General features: G+C 42.1%; 1 protein-coding gene across 1 annotated transcript in view; it reads right to left on the reverse strand.

Annotated features, from left to right (window-relative positions):
* whrnb (whirlin b) overlaps positions 1-19,760 on the reverse strand; it is a 139,634-nt gene that overhangs the window by 42,909 nt on the left and 76,965 nt on the right. The window contains exons 3-6 of the mRNA XM_028577761.1: positions 14,641-14,766; positions 6,488-6,756; positions 1,826-1,862; positions 102-287 (exon numbers count right to left, since the gene is read on the reverse strand). Coding sequence (XP_028433562.1) covers positions 102-287; positions 1,826-1,862; positions 6,488-6,756; positions 14,641-14,766 — 618 coding nt within the window. The remainder of the gene's footprint in view (positions 1-101; positions 288-1,825; positions 1,863-6,487; positions 6,757-14,640; positions 14,767-19,760) is intronic.

A 19,760-nucleotide genomic window follows, 5' to 3' on the forward strand; every position in this document is an offset into this window, starting at 1 on the left:
TCTTAACATGATTTAACAAGCTAAAAACATGTAGCTCCTTTTTAGACCCCACATAGACGTGTAGAGTCTCCCTGCCAATGCTGCAGGCTGCTGCAGTGTACCTTTGCATGTGTGTTAAAGAGCTCAAACAGAGCCATGGCCAGTGGCTCCACTCCTATGTGTCCCTCCTGGTATTCCTGCAGGTAGTAGGCCATGGTCTGCCTCTCTGGCTCCGTCAGAAGCATATAGGCCTGCTGATCCAGAGACACCTGAGCACCTGGTGGGCCCACACCTCTGTATACTGCTGGCTGGATAGACAGAAAAATCAAGAGAGAAAATAAAAGAGGGCCACACAGATAGGAAAATAAAAGTTATCTAACTCTACAACCCCAGAAGAATGCAAATAGAACGTATTTAAATGTGTGCAGAACTTTCATCCATCCCCCTTCTTCTCATCCTATGCACATGGCTGTGAGCTCAAGGGAAATGCACCACTTCAAAGCTGCAGGGTAAGTCAGTCAGAACTTGTTTGCCTTTTAGACTCCATCGTATTTTTTTAAGCAGCTCAACTTAGAAAATCAGCTTTTCTCACTGTTAGTAGATTGACTGAGTTTTAGGCAGTCCTGTGGCTTTTATGCCAACTGTGAAAACCTTTGTATGGAATAAATAGGACTCTGCAAGGGGGAAAGCTGTTGGGAAAGATTTTCCCTCCTACAAAAGCTTTAGCTGTAAATATGGCAAAACAACTAAACAGTTCATAAGATGATGGAAATGGAATGGTTAAAAGCCTCTGCATGATATGCTTCAATGTTAAGACTTGCTTCAGTGTTGAACAGCTCTGTGATGATGAAGATAAAGTTTACCTTGACATGCAATAATAAATCAGACTGCAAAAGGCCAAAAGCTATTCCCTGTACTTAAGGTCATGGTTGACAGTGAACATTTTTCAGGATGTTTTCATCAACATCTCAGTTTACAGATACATTTATTATCAATGTTTCATTGGAAAGAATAAAGAGAGAGAGAGAGAGAGAGAGAGAGAGAAATTTGTGCAACTCTCATATGTCCTCTAAATTATGGCGTGTCAACAGTCATGGTCTAACCAAACAGTTCCCAGAGCAGGGGCCCTAATTAATATACAGCAGACTGCTCTCACTAACAAGCTGCTTTGTGATAACTATCCCCATTTGAGTCACAATAATACAAGCCTTGAATACAATGTCTTGTCCCCACAAACCCATTCAGCTTTCAGAGCAGCATCATTTATACACTGTCCTTCATTAATGGTTACCCAGCGGTTGTTAAAATGCTTGTTGGACATGCATTAAATCATCATTGCCACCTATCCGATCTCAAACTACAAAGCTCATTAGACCTCAACTACCTGGGGCACAAAAATCGGACCTATCTCTTAAGAATCGCTGGTTAATTATAGCAGAGCCTTTGATGGTTGGCTTTCTGCACATATTAGCATATAGCTCAGCTGTTTACAGTATCAACGGAGATCAATTAACCCTCTGGGGTTGAGAGCTCGGCCAGTGGAGCTCAGCAGGATTATAATAAATGTGTCATGTATTTTTCATTTAATGGCTTTATGAGTTTTTATCATACAGGCAAGGCAAACATATTAACACAAACCTTTTAATTTACACTTTCCAACATGTCCACTGCCAAATAATACGTGTTTTTTAATGGTATGTGAATTAAATAAAAAATTAAACTTTTACATCACTCAGTCACAGCAGGTAAAATTCCACAGACATTGTCAGTCATGTCAATGCCATACATAGAGTTTAAAGAGGTAATATGTATTCAGAGGGCAGTAATGCATGCCTGCCAGTCTTACCTTCCCTAATATAGGTGTAGCTTTGGCTGAAGATGGTCTGCAAAAAAGAAGAAAACAATGTCTAGCATACTTAAGAAACACATTATATTCAGCCTACAAAACAAGTTGAATTGAGAGCAACTCATAAAAGTAAAATCATCATAACATAAAATGAATCCATCTCAATCAGCACTTATTATGACCAACTAGAAGCGGTTTCTTTAGCTGCAGAGACCCTGCTCTCTGCCTGTATTTTGTCTTTTCTTTTTCTGTGTGGGACATTTATGGAGCCTTTGGGGTCCACGTGGGTGTGTAACCCCCAGCCAACGGGCTGCACAAGGTCCACAGCGTGGATGAAGCTCTGCATTCGCACAAAATCCGACAATGTGGCACCTTCCCATGGATGTGTGGGTGTGTTTATTTGTACTTCAGAACGTAACCAGCGTGAAAAAAATCAGAAAGTAATGTTTTGTTCCTCCTGATTTACTGCGTTGTTTGGCGCTCCCTCTCTTCATTCACTCCTTAGCCCGCTTGACCACTGCTGCTCTCTCTCTCTCTGGCTTGTTAAGCCGGGATGAGGGGCCAACTTTGAACTCTGTGTGTTCACATATTGCTCAATGGTGTTTTAAGCCCCCACCATCGACTTCAATGCAGCGCTGCGACCGTCGATTTCAAGGCACCTAACCTTAACCCTAACCTTGCGTAACCCTAGTGCCTTCCATGCAGCGCTGACTGGAAGACAACATTGGGGGCTTAAAACACCAAACACCTCACATACTGTAATGGGACATCTCCAATGGCAATGGTCATTTCCACGCTTCCCATTCATTGTCTATGTGAGCAGCCAGGCAATGCATTCTGTTTGCGTCTGGTAGCAGTAATTTTACAGAAGCGAGACATTAAATTGTTGGCTCCTCATTTGCATAAAGTTGGGGTCCAGGCGACTTTATGCAAATCAGGGGCTTCCAGCTTAACTTGCCACCTCTCGAAAACTCCTGGAAATCATTTAAACTGAGAGTTGTCGATCTTAAAGTTAGACAGATTTAGCAAATGCATAAAATGCTTTCAAAAACACATTTTAGTTAACTATTTAAAAATAATCTATCTAATTAGTTGCAGACATCATGGTTGTAGGATGGTGTAGTTTTCTTTGCTTGTCAGTGAAGAAAAATTATCTCATGTCAGAAGAGAAATTAACTGCGTAACTTTTTTGAATATCCGTTAAAGCCATTGCCATATTAGTTGATACAAAGCTAATTAAGACCATCAGCTCCACAAAGTCTATTTATATTTCTCAGTATGGCTATGTTTGGAAAATAGTGTAGTAATAGTGACTTTCCCATGCAGAAACTCAAGTGAAGATAATTACCTCTTCTGAACCGTGCTTTTGTTTCAAGCAACTGCGTGGAGGAGGGGTGTGATTGTGGTGCGCGATTACGCTAGGCTCGTGTCATGTGGATAGATTTGTTGTTGTCATTACTTAGAACTCATGGGGGAAAACTATGCACTGTAACTTTAATAGCTGCTAGTGGCACACCCATCAATCGTCCAATGCTGGAAAGCGGGGTGATCCCTGCTGTCAAAAAACGCCTATATGGACACGTACCATCAGATACCTACTACATATTATACCTTTAAAACACAACAACATCACGTTCAAGCCCAGCCTGAGGTGGGATCGAGGCAACGTGAGTCAAATGAGGGCCATCTCCATTAGGGCTCGAAAACAGATGGATGAGTAAGAGTGAGAGAGGGGGGTCTCAACACATTGCTTTGCTGTCAAATACAATCCTCCACAGCATCGAAAGGTTTTTAATGGACCCCCCAGTGATGCACCAATAGATGAGATTTTGTTCACAGGACTACCATATGGCAATGGTTCTGTTGTTACTGATTTGGTTTTAAACAAACTGAATGAATGAATCAATCCCCAATGATTTTCTTTCTCTTCTCCACAGATTCCAAATTGATTGATTCATTTAAGAACCAGAATAACTGTGGAGTTAAAATACATGCTCTAAAATGTTTCAATGGACCTTCAGGCTCGTCTGATTAAAATAAAAACAGTTGCTTGTCACATGGTACATTCAGCACATCGTTTGGTTACAAGGTAACCTTGGTTCTCTGAGTGAAGAGACTATCCACAGAGTTACATGTTCCATATGTACGGGGGACTGACCCACTGGGGCAGTTGACATGGATATCACTTTAAAACACACCACTACGTGGCCCATGCATGGGCATAAAAGGCCCAGGTGTGCATGGGTTCACTGATTTGCATTGACTGGAACAGTATCCAAGCGGCCTTGCCCTGGAGAGATAGTCTCTTCCCTCAGAGAACCAAGGTTACCTTGTAACCGAGTTCTCTATCATATCAAGACTATCTCTCCACAGAGTTACATATTCCATATGTACGGGTGACAGTGCAAGACACCCCGTGAGAAGACAAAGGAGACGGAGCACAACGCTCCCCCACACTCCCCAGGATACTAGACCCTGGAAATCAAATGAGACGTCCCCGGCCACCAGAGTGATAAAAACAAAAAGAAGAACCCTGTGACTTTTTTTTTAACGCTATATATAAATATACAAACCCATCCTATTACACCCCAATGCCTAGGCACCAGACGCAGCTCTCAGCATGGCAAACTCTGCAAGACGCAAAGGTAAGGCGTAAAAGGATGGAGGCCGCTCAGAAGGCCTGCCTTTTGCAGGGCCGACTGACAAGGATACCAACATCTCCCTTGCCGGGCCAATGGCCTCACTTAGCACATGTCGGCTACTGCGCAGCGGCACTTAGCACCCTTTCCCCAAAGGAGGGGCCAGCAGCCACATTTAAGCAATAAAACTGACCATGACCACGTAGCAGCTGCACAAACCTCTGAGAGGCCGGCACCCTGCCGTAAGGCCCAAGAGGTCACCATACCCCGTATAGAGTTTATTAGGAAATTCTAAAAAGACGTGTTTGTTTGATTTCTGAGGAGGAAGGAGAGGCTTGGGTCGAATTGAAAGATTAAGCAAAAGGTTTAATGAACAACACAAAGAAAATGACATGACAAAAACAAATGTTACACTGCAGCTGACAGCGGACTGAATTCATGCTTCTCCTTGTGGAGTCACATAAAAACAGCCCTGAATCATTCTCAGGATCACACATTTATTCCCTACACTTGGGTGTTTCCTCAAATGAAATCTTCCCCTATTGGTCAGATGTCTCTCAAAAGAAAAGGTGTAACTTCCCAATCTATGTCTTGAGGCCACACCCGGTCACAGGATCTTACCAAGTCGGTGTAAATTGTTTCTAAACTACAGGAATACTCATTCTTTGTTTTAATCAAGTCTGACTCAACAGGGGATGGCTCTCAAAGTCTTTTAGAGCATCTTCCTTCATGCTAAATAACAGACATGACTTAATTAATTCTTTAGAAACTAGGTTTGGGGTGAGCCAGTCAAATGCTGATTAGGTGTGGTGTGATGCAATCGGAATTGATTTAGTGTTTTTTTTCTAGCTATAGTGTTTATTTAACTAAAAGTATATTTTTTATTAAACATCACCAATGGTTTAACTTTTTACAACCTAACAAGTGTGCCCTCACCCCTACTGGGATTGGAGCACCACTATCTTTGTACGCCTGCTGAATCGTTTCCACAACCCAATGCGACAACCTGTATTTGGACACTGGCCGACCCAAGCATTGGGGCTTAAAACAGACAAACAATTGGTTGACGGAAAGCCTGAGTACGCTGGGTATAGACTTTCAGAGTTCTGACCAGACATAGCCCCGAATCGGCGAGCTCCAGCTCACCGCCTTCTCGAGGAGGGCAGAAGGATTGCAACGCCACGGATTTGTTCAGGTGAAAATCCGAAATCACAACGCAAGATCACTCCTGCACCCTCCAGCAGAAATTGACAGCAACTCTCATGTACCGAGAGAGTCTGTAGCTCTTTCAACCTTTAAGCCGATGTTATTGCCACCAGAAAAGCGACCTTGAGTGACAACCACTTGAGGTGCGCTGACTCCATAGGCTCAAAGGGATCTTCCCGCAGAGCAGCCAGCACCAGGTCCCATGTGGGGAGGGCCAACCTCCTGCCATGTGGTGCAACCCTCTGTGCACCCTTGTGGAACTGCGCAACAAGACTGCAGTCCTCCGCAGCCAACCTATTACCAGCAACGCGAGTGGTCTTGATTGCTGCCACCACGCATCTAAGGGTCGACGTTGACTTGCTTGTGTCAAACAAGCCTTGTAGATATCGGAACACCTCCGGGGCCAAGCAGGACCGCGCATCAACATGATTGGCCCTACACCATGCCATAAAGAGGTCCCAGCGAAATGTGTGAGCCGCTCAAGTCGATGGTGCCCGAGCACTCTGCATGGTCCAACCAACGGTTGCGTGAACCCCATACCTAACAGGCTGGCACTCTCAGGGGCCAGGCCCAGAGCTTGAGTCCCCAAGGAAAGGGATAGAACAGGAACCCTGACTCAGAAGGTCCCGACATTCGGCGCTACCAGGATCAATCTCACATCCTCCACCCAGACCCTCTGCAGCAGGGTTGGAAGAAGACTGAATGGGGGAAAAGCCCTGACCTGACCCTGAACCCCCCCACTCCCCCCAAATAGAACTTCATTGTATTCCTGATTTTCATTGCAAATATTCATTTTAATTTAGTATAATGTACTCACCTTGTACTGCAGGTACTGGCACTAACATGGATGCCAGCATTGACAGTGGGGTCGGTGAAAGAACTTGTGTTAGCTGTAGCATTGGTCTCAGCTATGGCCTGACTGCAGATCCATTTGGTTTCATCCATCACCGTGCGTGCATGAGGCAGACGACCCACATCCCTCACCTTCATCCGCAGGTGCCGTCCTGTTTTGAGGATGTGAACTGCCTCATCATGGGAGATGGTAACAAAACTCTGACCGTTCAATTCCAGGATCTGGTCACCCACCTGCAACAGACCATTTTAATTAAAAATAATCACTACAAGCTCATCGTCCTTATGTAAACCAACTGTAGACAGACATAGACATCAGACACCTTATATGAAAGAATCGCCAGAAGACTGGATCACACCCAAAAGATGGTATGCCCGTTTACAGGTAAATTCATAAGGCACTGATCGTCTTGAGTTTTACTCGTCTTGGGTCTTGAATCACACTCATTTTAGCCTCCAGGCTTAATTCTGGCTTGTCGGTGTTCATTTTCCAATACACACACACTGAATACAAGGCCCACCCCACTAGGGAGACTATTACTTCCGGGGCACAGTGCTGTGGCTGCTCTGCTGCCTCTCGCGTCTGGTACTTGTTTGTTTATTTGTTTGTTACCATGAGTGTTATATTGTTTGTATGTATGGATGCGCCTAATCCCGCACTGCACTAAAAGCAACCATGGACCTGGCTTATTGGTGTATGATTGGACTGCTTATAGTGATTTTAAAACACTGTCTCGCCCATGGACTCTATCATGACCATGTCACTGGCGTTGGCAGGTGAAATCCAATATAGCAAAGAATTCCTCCTACTGATAAACAATCATTTATCTACGGATCATGCAGCCGTAGTAAACTCCATACCAAACTATCTAAGGACCTACCCAAAGAAAGGGGGTACTTGGTGAAGACTGAAGAGACTGAAAAACAAACTTTCTCTGCCTGTCACGCTGCTCATCAACGCCCAGTCCCTAAAAGCGAAAACCGGTGAGCTGACTGCAAATATCCACCAATAAGACCAAAGAAATGTCCATAGATTTTAGAAAGTCACAGCAATCCACCAACACATTTATCAATGAGGGGGCTATTCAGGATGTTACAAACGGAGACTCATGGACTGATCTTTTGCACACTAAGACACTGCAAAGAATGTACTTTTTAAAGAAACTGCTTGTTTTTAATGTCAATAACAAAATGCTCCAAATGTTTTATACTGCTTTTATTGAAAGTGTTTTAACTTGCTGTATTATCTGCTGGTTCGGAAATGCCACTGAGTCACAGAAAAAGACAATCAGAAAATACAACTGCCAGTAAGTTACTTGGGATAACACTACTGAGCATTGAACACATTTACAAAGACAGACTGGTGAGAAAGGCCAAAAACATTGTATGTGACTGCACACACACCCTGGCATCTCATTTTAAACTACTGCCATCTAGGCGTCATTTCTGCCAACCCCTTCTGACCAAGAACAGATCCAAATTCTCTTTTGTACCACAAGCCATAAAAGCCTTAAATCAGTCAAAATAAGCTAGATGTCCAACTGGCCTGGTCATACCCAAGGGTGTGTAGTGTATTGTAGTGTGTGATGTATGTTCTTCATGTTAATGTCTGTCATATGTCTGATGTCTGGTCATGAAGTGCCTTGTGCTGCAAACCCAACTGTGCCGCAAACCCAACTGCTCCACGGGGATAATAAAGTTATCTACTACTGTTTTCTGTTGGCTGACTAAACTTCCTTTCAGCTGATAAAACTGCATGTGATTGGTCATCTTGTATTGTAACTGCTAGTGGAGAATTATTTTATTTTCATACAGAAAGATGACTAAATAGCCATTCAGTCGTGGATTTATCTCTCTGGAATTACTCATGCAAAGTGTGCTAAGTCTCCGAAAAGTCACTGTCTTCCAGGCTCGGATTACTAAGCTTCTGGAAGGGCTACAAAGGCACTAGTCTATATCAAAAACTTTTTATTTCCGGAATGGTTCAGGTGCCGCCAAACATTCTGCCGGATGTCCCTCTTTTCGGCCAGATGTCCGTCACCTTCCACTTTCCCAGATAGCAAAAAATATCCGCAGGGCTTCTTTTTGCCGCCGGCCCTAAGCTGTCGGCTATAGGTGCGTCCCGCTGGCGGGGATGAAACGTTTGCCGCCGAATACGTCAGGTCATTTTACGTCATTACGTCATTTTAGGTCTAGTCTTTATATTACAGTTTTTCTCAATCGCTTTGGCACAATCGTCGAATGACTTCATCAAACTATATCACTATTTAAACTATTAGGTTAGTTGTTCACATGACTAAAGTCATTTAGAGTTGCTTTGGCACAAAATGCATTGAGTAAGCCTTGCAGATCAAAATAGTTTGCATTAATTTGCTATTGAATCATATTATCCTCAAATGCAATTATACACATGTTCTTTGTGTAAATCCCTACATGCTAAACTGAGCAACCAACACTCACAATAATCAGTCACATATACTGTATATTAGATACATAATAGTTATGCCGTATTGTTTAGTTATATAGTTTTCAGATGAATAGACGTAAGCTATATGGGGAACAATACAATTTCCTCACAATTAAGAGCAACCAAACACAAGCAGGTGACAGGTAAGGATATCACAGCAGATTGTTGTAGGGGATGGCTGCGTCATGCCAAAAGTTTTTCTCTTGTTGCACCGCAAGGGAGGATATCAGGTGTGATGTCGATAAAATGTTGTGGCCAGACAGAGAGGAGAGATTGGATGAGCCTTGAGGTTGATACATTTGCTGCATATTTTCTTTTTTCTTGCACATCTTGTACAACAGTTCCTGATAATTTTGCTATTTTTTTTCTGTACAAGCTTTCTTAATGTATTTGTGGTTGGCTGGTGTGTACATACAATGAGAAATTATAGTGTGTGCCATGGCTGAAATCAATACTATTCAGCTGCCTAAATACACAATGTTGGGCAATATCACTATCACCCTTTCAGGGTACACTGCCATTTGACAAGATGTCTTTGCATTATGACTGTCTTGGTCCAAGCAATGACAAAGGAACATTTTGTTTTGATGGCAATGATTAACTCATTGATGGATTTATTTACATTTGAACCAGGAGTTAATTATTTTGATTGCAGGTCATATAGAGTGATGTGCTGAATGTACCACGTGGTGTGAGGATTGTACTTAGAGTTTTGACAATTGTAAGTTTGTTTCAGTAAATGTGCCGAAGCGATTGAGAACAGTATAGGACATTATTTTTTACATTATAGGACAGCAACTCCCTTCCACAAACAATGAATGAACTGCAGACTACCAATGAATGGACACATATCTGAGACCTGGAGTGGTGAAGAGAAACCACCCACTATATTTATTTTTATATACTATGTACCTCCTCTTTTTCACCATCTCTGCTAGCTCTTTTCTGCTTTTACATTTTCTTTCATAAGATGTCAAAAGCTCAGATTCTGCAACATTACCAGTCAATTCTCCATGGTAAAAAAGTATAGTCAAACAATCTGAGAAATGTCACACTGCATCTTTCAAGTTTGAAATTTGTAGAATGTTTTTTTTAATCTTCTTTCTTTCTGTGCAATGCTATTTTTTCCAGGTGTCCCAATTTGGTTTGGACTAGTAAGGAATCAAATAATATTTTTTCTCCCAAGTAGGACACAGATATCATGAAAGCCATATTGAGGTTTTAGCCATATTGTTTACAGGTAGGAAACACTAGCTTCTGTTCTTCTTGCCTCAGGCAGGTTTAAAAATAGCACAGAGTTAGAGTGGCCTGCTTGTTGAGGCAGAAAGCTGAACTGAAAGCACACAGCAGATATATAGCATGGCTAATAAAGCATTTTTGTAGACCTGTCATGGCAGTGAATTCAACTGCCTGACAGACAGGTTTAGCAGTCTAATAGAAGGCAAGTGGCAAGAATGCTAACAGGTTCATCAGAATCAGGTAGCAGATGTTATCAATGACAGTTGACACAGGGCCATAAATCTTTACATCAACTCATTTAATCCATGACTAAGATTTAAAGGACCATCCCAAAGTGTGTTATGTTATGTTTCAGGGTGTTATGCCACAATCAAATGTAATTTACATTGCTGCTGGCCTTTTAGATACTAAATGTGTTAAATTTATTAAAACTACAAAAAGAATTGATAAACTTTGGTTTACTACCTCCCATTTCTATCTTTGTTTTCTTTTTCTATTGCCTGGACAGGCAAGAGGAAATGGGAACTAGCATCTGACTGTCCTGAGGGAGATGCAAGTGGCAGATTTAGAGCAGCAGGGGCTGAATCAGGCACAGCAGGAGCTGCATCAGGGGTTAAACCGGACAAAATATGAGCAGCATTTTTGAGATGGCCTTGGACGACGTGGCAAGAGCAGGGGAACTAGAAGTGGCCTTGAAGAGGGATGAGAATGCACAAACTGCAGCCTTCAATCAGCTTGTTCAGGCATAAAGTGGCCGGCACAGCCCATCTCCTCTGCACCTGGAGTAGATATCTCGCATTTGAACATTTGCATTGTTGTATTTATGTACTGTATCTAATTTTCTTTTTTATTTCCTGATTGGAACATGTATTATCATCATGTTTTCCTATTTAAAGGGCTTTGGCATTTAATTTACCTAATAGTCAATCTTGATAACCTTTAACCCTCAAGCCCAATTTATCGTCCTACGCTGTACCCCAGACCGCAACAACTGTAATTGGTCTGCTTGGCCGTGGATTGGTAAGCGTTGTATTTCCCCTTACAAATTTCCGGTTTCTCCTTCTCTATAAACAACATGAAATCAAGGAGAGCATTAATCTTTCCTGCTACATCTTTTCAACAGTCAGAAAGAAAGTAGGCTATGGCGTAAGCTTTGTGTAGAGTCCCCGCAGAACCATATATCCCGCTTCACCCTACCAACATAACATACAAGGACTACCAACTAAGAATAAACTACTGTAAAGAACTATTATTGCAAGATGTAAACATATTTCTTCTCAAAACTCATAACTTCAGTTATGTAATTAATATCATCTGAAAAAAACAATTGTTTAAAAAAAGTTACAGTTGGGTGACTGATACCCACTGGGACCTTACTCTGGCCCCTGGAATGACCTAGTGAATGTGGGGCGGACTTGTAAGGCCCTAAGTGCCATATGTGGAAACCAGTTAGCCACCAATTTCAATTTTTTTTTTCTTCACATTTCTACGAACTAAGTGACCCAATTTAAAGATATATTCTTCTTTCCAACGGTGAAATATCCCTTTAAGAAATAATGAATTAGTATGATCATTGAAGCATACCTTATTCACAATTCGTATTGCTTTTTTCTGAACTGTGCATACTGTCTGTAGTGTGGTTTTGCAGGCATTACCCCAGATCTCAACACAGTACGTTAAATAAGGTAGAATCAGCGTGCTGTAGAGTGTTCATAGATCTGTGGTTAAGAAAGCGTCTGACTTTACTCCACACCCTTGTGCTTCTGGAAATTTTGGATCTTACATGTTTTACTTGTGGTTTCCAACTGAATTTGTGGTCTATTATTACCCCTAAAAAGGTATTTTCATATACACTCTCTAACTCAACAGTTTATATCCTTGAGCTGTTAAATGTGTTTTGCGATTTTTTCTTTTCAAATTTAAAGATAACTTGTTTACATCAAACCACAGTTTCAATTTACTTAGTTCTGTTGTCACCTTCTCCATTAGCCTTTGTAAACAGTTGTCTGAACCAAAAATGTTGGTATCATCTGCAAAAATGACATATTTCAATATATTGAACACTTTACAAATATCTTTTATGTACATAATGAATAATTTTTGTACAACTATCTGTGGCATGCCGCACGTGATGTTAGCTAGCATACTGACTCCTATTTTTCATGTAGCAATTCAGCCATTCCAGACCTACACCTCTGATATTATGCTAAAGCCTTTTGAAAAACCCTGATAGGGTACAAACTGTAGTTTTTATATAGATGGAAGTAGTGAGACAGCTGAAGGAGACATGTCTGTAGTTGCTTATAATACCGATCTATACCGAAAGTTGAGTTACTCAACAGAATGCATGAAAAAAAAGAAAAGTGCAGCAGCTGACTGGCTGCAGCGGTACAGGCCAGGACAAATTGACAATGATTTTTACACAAAGAAAGAAATACCTTAATGTATTATGTTTGCCGAATTTACAACAAGGCAAGGATAATGTTGAATTTGTCGTAGATAGCGTTTCGCAAAGTTTATAGGGCGTCCTTCTTAACTCAACAATTTGTGATACGGCTTGATTTTAAGGGAGGCATTTTCTCTCCCTGACCTAAAGGATCAAATTGTGGTTGGTAAACCTTTACCTTAACAACAGAGGAAGGCTTCTAACGTTACATTAGGTAAAACAAAATGTTTTGTTTTGACAACTTGAAAATTAAGGTTTACTTGTTAAAATCAAGTTAGTTTAACTTCAAGCATGCATTAAGGACATAAAATCCTGGATGACCGACAATTTTCTGATGTAAAACTCAGACAAAACTGAGTTATTGTACTTGGCCCTAAACACCTCCAAGGCTCATTACATAAAGATAATAACGCCCACATAAAACAAATCTCAAGAACCGCCTTTTTTCACTTGTGTAACATTGCCGAAAATAAGGCACAACCTGTCTCAAAACGATGCAGAAAAACTAGTCCATGCATTTGTTACTTCGAGGCTGGACTATTGTAATTCCTTATTATCAGGTTGCTCAAACAAGTACCTTAAGACTCTTAAGAATGCTGCAGCGCATGTAGTGACAAGAACTAAGAAAAGAGGTCAAATTTCTGCAGACACAGCACCCCTCCTTAACTCTACTTCTCTTCATCTTCATTGTTGTCAGATTCATCTACTAACCCTTTGTAGGCTCAGGTTTGCCTTGGACCAGCTCTTATGGTGCGTTCTTTTTGTCCACCGAAGTCGATTTACGAGTTGTTTTCCGGAGTTACGAACCGGAAGTTGCAAAAAGAACGCCACCGAGGTCGTATATACAAGTTGTCAAGTCGTCTGAACTCAGAGGACCCCGAGTTCACTTTCAAAGATGGCTACGTCGTGCATCACACGTAGTAAACATTGTGGTTTTCTACAATTTTAAGCACTTGTCTTTGTTGTAACCAAATGAAGAAGTGGTACACATAGCACTGTATACTGCTACCTATAGGCATGTTGCTACAGTCTTATTAGGAGTTAAATACCACCTGATTAGTTATTTTGTAGCTTGTGCAGCTGAAATTGGCTAGAGACGCTCGGTTGCTATATGACAACAACGGCTAAAGCCGAGCCTTGAGCAGAAAGCAGAGCAGTAGCCGAACGTTAATGTTAATCAAAACGTAATTTTCATGTATGAAACTGTAAAATATATGTGTGTAATATGTCAATAACTGGGTGAATAGAATCCTAAATGTTACTAAAAATGTTACAAAAATCCATCTTTTCTCCGACTCGTAGTATTTTGTGACAAAAAGAACGCAACAACCCCGCGGTTATTCGTTTTTCGACACGGATGTGACGTCACACTCGAGCTACTAGTCGCGATTACAAGACAAAAAGAACGCACCATCAGTTATGCTGCTATAGTTTTAGACTGCCGGGGGACTTCGTTTGACACACTGAGCTCTCTCTCTCTTTCTATCTGTGTGCATTAATGTCCCATTAATACTTGTTACTAACTTAGTTCTTAGAGCTTCTTCCCCGGAGTCCTAATGCTTTCTGGCCTCACAGATTTCCTTGGATTGTAGTGGCATCTGAATGGTGTTTGCAGCTGCTGCTGTAGTCCTGCTCAACGCCCTGCACTACTATTATTTCTAGTGATATTATCCTTATTGTTACTATAATTGTTTATCATACCTACTGCTATACTTATTATGAATCATATTTCTGTATATCTCTATATCTGTATCGGTGTCTCTGTGTCCCAACCACCAGCGGCAGATGGCCGCCCACCAAGAGCCTGATTCTGTCTGAGGTTTCTGCCAGTTTAAAGGAAGTTTTTCCTCGCCACTGTTGGACCAAATGCTTGCTCTTGGGAGGAATGGTTGGGTCTTTGTAAATTATAGAGTGTGGTCTAGACCTACTCTTTGATTTGACACTAAATACAATTGAGTTGGGGTACCTTTAGTGCACCAGCATCTGCAGCAGATCCAGGGTCTACTCCAGTGATGTAGATTCCTAGTCCATATTCAGCACCACCTCTGATCATTAGGCCTAGAGAGCGACCATCGTCCATATTCAGGATTACCTATAAAGGAGACATGACATTCAGATCCCTTTAGTGTTGTTGATAATATTGTGTGTAAAAACATGGAACATGCTGTCAGACACTTACAGGGGCCATATTTTGGTGTCTCTGAGTGGACTTGAGTCAAATAGGAGGAAAGATGCAGCAGGATGTGCCAGTAAAAATTAATGCAGTTTGGTGTCACTATTACTGTTGTGCTCTTGCATGACAAATATTTTACAAGCATTGCTGTTTAGTGGCTTTACCAAGCATAGTATGCACGTCAAAACAGCTTTTCAAAGCTGTTTTATATATATAGTCAGTTTTACTTTTAAATAAACCCCTTCTTTTAAATAAACCCCAAAAAAGATTTTATGGTCATGATGCAAAGTTACTGGTCTAGTGTTGTAGCAGTAGCTCACTCAGTGTTGGGTATTGAATGCATCTACTGCTAATCTGTGTGTGCCATAAACATACATTCATTAACATTCAAGGTGAATATAATTTGGGATAACTTTCACCAGCAGTGCCTGCAGAAGGCACACAGCATCATCAAGGACCACGGCCACCCAGCACGCAGACTGTTCTCATTACCATGTGGCAGATGATACAGGACGATTTTTACCACAAGGCCATCAGGCTTCTTAACTCATAAACCTATATATTTCACATTACCTTTTTTTTGCTTACCTGCTGCCTGAACTATTTACATAAAAATTCACTATCAACATGACTGCTGCTATTGAGCCACACACAATCCTCTTTGAGCAGAAGATAGAGCAGGTTGTCCTTTAACCATAAGGTTGACCATTCGATCCCCGGCTCCTCCTCTCCGCATGTCGAAGTGTCCTTGAACAAGACACTGAACCCCAAGTTGCCACCATCAGTGTATGAATGTCTATGTGAATAGGTGCATTAGAGGCAATTTGTAAAGTGCTTTGTCCTGTAAGGTAGAAAGGCGCTATATAAATGCAGACCACCATTTACCATAAATGCACATAGTGCTATATTTTTATTTATCTCACTCTATTCTCTCCTATTTATTTTCTCATTACATTTGTGCAATACTGTTGCATAAACGTATCACTTTAACACACAAAACAAATTTTCATATACAGTATGTATATAGTGCTATATATTATATTACATTTATCATCCTCTCCGGGAACCATCACCTTATCGTGGTGGAGAGGTTTGTGTGTCCCTATGAACCTGAGGGCCGTGTTGTCTGGAGCTTTGTGCTCGTGGTAGGGTCTCCCAAGGCAAAGTGGTCTCAGGTGAGGGGCCAGACAAAGAATGGTTCAAAAACCCTATGACACAACGAGGTAAAGATAGAGCGGGAGATTGGTCGGAGAATCGGCGCAGCGGATGCGGTATTACATTCAATTTATCGCACCGTTGTGACGAAAAGAGAGCTGAGCCAGAAGGCAAAGCTCTCGATCTACCGGTCAGTTTTTGTTCCTACCCTCACCTATGGTCATGAAGGCTGGGTCATGACCAAAAGAACAAGATCCAGGGTACAAGCGGCCAAAATGGGTTTCCTCAGGAAGGTGGCTGGCGTCTCCCTTAGAGATAGGGTGAGAAGCTCAGTAATCCGTGAGGAGCTCGGAGTAGAGGCACTGCTCCTTCGCGTTGAAAGGAGCCAGTCGAGGTGGTTCGGGCATCTGGTAAGGATGCCCCCTGGGAGGTGTTCCAGGCACATCCAGCTGGGAGGAGGCCTTGGGGAAGACCCAGGACTAGGTGGAGGGATTATATCTCCAACCTGGCCTGGGATACCCCAGTCAGAGCTGGTTAATGTGACTCGGGAAAGGGAAGTTTGGGGTCGCCTGCTGGAGCTGCTCCCCCCGCGACCCAACATCGGATAAGCGGACAAAGATGGATGGATCATCCCATATTATCTTAAATCTTATTGTCATTTTATCTTTTCTTATCTCTTATAATGACTCTTGTTGCGGCAACTAGTGCTTTTAGACCCTGTGTTAACATGACATATAAACAGTATAAATTATAAAAAAATTATAATTATTGCCATTAACACCTATTTACCTATAGTAGAACATATATATTTTCTTATAAATCACCCCCAAAATGTACTGAAAGCTGTTGACTTGTCAAGTGTTCCTCTTGCATTGTGAGTAACTTATAGACTAAAAAGTAATGGACAGTGGTTGCGGTGAAGCCAATGCTGAAGTGCCTTAACTTAAACCCATGCGTGCAGGAACGTACTTTTGCTAGGGGGTGCTGTAGCCTAAAGTTAATGTGCGTCCAAGACAATGCACATGCTTACACATCTCCTTTTCATCCATTGCAATAAAAGCCCTCCCTTTAAAGCCATTTCAGATATAAAGACATGATATCCGCACCCTAAATGACCCAAAAATATAGTAGGCTGCCCTGAACTGAGCCAGTGTTACACAGTAATGGATTCATATTTACATTACGCAGCTTCTATATGCTTTTCTTCGCCCCCGTTGTCGGTGATGCACTGGTATACAATGTGCTGCAGCACCGTTTGCAGTCACAGTTTCCGTCACAGGTGCTAGCCAAGTAGTCTCGCTTTGCCAGACCTTCCTCCACAGCGCTGCGGAGGAGGTTCTGGCTAGTCCACAAAGCATTCCGCCATGAGCGCCGCACATGGCCTCATGCTAACGGATAATAGCTCAATGTCCCTGCTGCAGAGTTGTTATTTGAAAGCGATGTGACCAGGATTACACCATCTATCATTAACAAACATGGCCAACCCTTCTCCTTTCCTCATACCGCTCTCACAGCGTTGCAGTGGAGGGTCTGGCTAGTCCACACAGCATTCCGGGATGGAAAAAAACATGCTCTGGTTTACTGGCATGTCTTTAAACCAATCACAATCGTGTTGGGCAGCGCTAAGCGCCAAACGAAGCCCCGGTGCCGCTGCAAAATAGCCTTGGGAAGGAACTTGTCTTGGTGGAACGTGTATGTTCAAAGGTTGTTTTAGTCGTGGAACAGAAAACTCAGATGGACAGATAGTCTAAGTAGCTGTCTGGATTTACCTTGCAGAGATCTGAGGAGCAGTTAACCATAGTCCTCATAAATCAACCAGAGTTTAAAATTATAAAACAAAGAAAGCGGAAGGTAACAGCGGTCCAACTGTAAAGAGTGACATCCGGCGGAATTTCCGGCAGCAACGGACTAACCCGGAAGTGGAATGTCGTGGATATAGACAAACATTTACAGCATATACGTATGGGGGGGAAACGTATGGTGGGGGAAACGTATGACAAGCTGCATGTCCCCTGCCCTTTGCCATAATGTGCAATGTAACGTATGCATTATGCCTTATGTGCGCGCACTTGCATATAAAAGAAATACATTGACAATGGCGACACCAAGTCCTCCCAGAGTTGTGCCTTTTGTCATTAGTTTTGCTTTCAATAACTTGGTAAACAGTGGCAGTAAGCCAACAGCTACATGCAAGGTGTGTGGCACCAAGATAAATGATGCCGGATCAACGCTGAACTTCATCAAGCATCTCAAAATGCACCTAAATAGGACGTTACATTTAGCATATCGTCACAGGTAACAAGTTAACCATCGCAAAGTTTTGTGCTAATGCTGGGAACAGGCAAATTGTATCTTTATAGTTAGTAGTCGCTGAGCCTCAGTAGTTTTCAATATCTAACGATAAATCAAGGACTCTGTGTGTTTCAAACGTCACATGCAGCACGCTGTTTATGGTTCTGTACAACAGAGGGGGCGAGGAGTTACTACATCCCTAGATGGCTCATTGATTGCGGTTCACCTGCTCTGCTACCAAAGGAGAGCCTATGAGCCTCTGTCCCAGGGCCGGCGATTGCTATAGGTGAACTAGGCGATTACCTAGGGCAACAAATGTGTTGGGGACGCCCTCTAGCCAGCCCTCTGTGATGCGGTTAGTTAGCAGAGGACCATACCAGACCAGTCCAGACTTTACATTTCCAAAAAAAAAAGTAGCCACCACAACCACTTCTACAGAAAATTAGTAAATGGGGAGAATATCAAGAGAAGCTGGCTTGTATATTCAAGGAAAGAAAATACTCTGCATTGCTTCTGCTGCAAGCTCTTTTCACAGAAAAATTATGACCTCATTAGTAGTGGCCTAAATGACTGGAAGACTTGTAGTGAAATCCTGAAGAGCATTCGGGGCACATGACAGCATGGAAGGAATTGGAGACCACGCAGGTGGTGGGAAGTCCTGACCAGGTTGGTGGCCATAATACAGTCTTTGGCCGAGCGAAATATTCCCCTGCGGGGGAACTCAGATATGCTATACCAGCCAAATAATGGAAATTTCCTTAAGGAAGTTGAGCTCATGGCCAATTTTGACCCCTGTCCTCAAACAGCATGTTGCTGATGTGGAGAGAGGAGCCATTCATACAGCATACTTATCAAAGGATACTCAAAATTAACTAATTGATTGCATTGGTGAAAAAAATTTACACTATATGTTAAAGGAGATAAAGTAAGCCAAACACTATTCAATTATTTTGGATTGCACCCCAGACCTCAGCCACATAGAACAGTTATCTGTTATAGTTAGAATGGTTGCAGCAGATGACAGACACCCCTACAGTAAATGAACATTTCATTGCTACCTACAGAGAATTTTTACACTATTCTCTGCCTCCACACAAAGGTGGACCATCCTAAACACTTTTTGTGCCACTGTTTGAACTAAACTTTGAGTGTGTAATAAATTATTTAAAATAATAAAAAAGAAAATGTTCTGAAACTATTCTGGTGTTATTGTTTAACTGCAATGTAGAAATAGTATAATTCTTACTGGGTGAAAAAAACTGCTATACAAAGTAAAGCAGTTAAGTTTTCAAGTATGTCTCTTCAGTGATGTTAAGTATTGTATTCTATGGCAACGGGGTGGGGGGTGGGGGGGGGTTTAGGCACAAAACTCAATCTTGAGTAGGGCAACCAAAGGGCTAGAACTGGCCATGCTCTGTCCAGCAGAGGGGGCGGGGGACAGCACCTAGCAACAAATCAAGCTCTTT

The sequence above is a fragment of the Perca flavescens genome, chromosome 5, assembly GCF_004354835.1.
Source record: "Perca flavescens isolate YP-PL-M2 chromosome 5, PFLA_1.0, whole genome shotgun sequence".
NCBI classification, from domain to species: domain Eukaryota; kingdom Metazoa; phylum Chordata; class Actinopteri; order Perciformes; family Percidae; genus Perca; species Perca flavescens.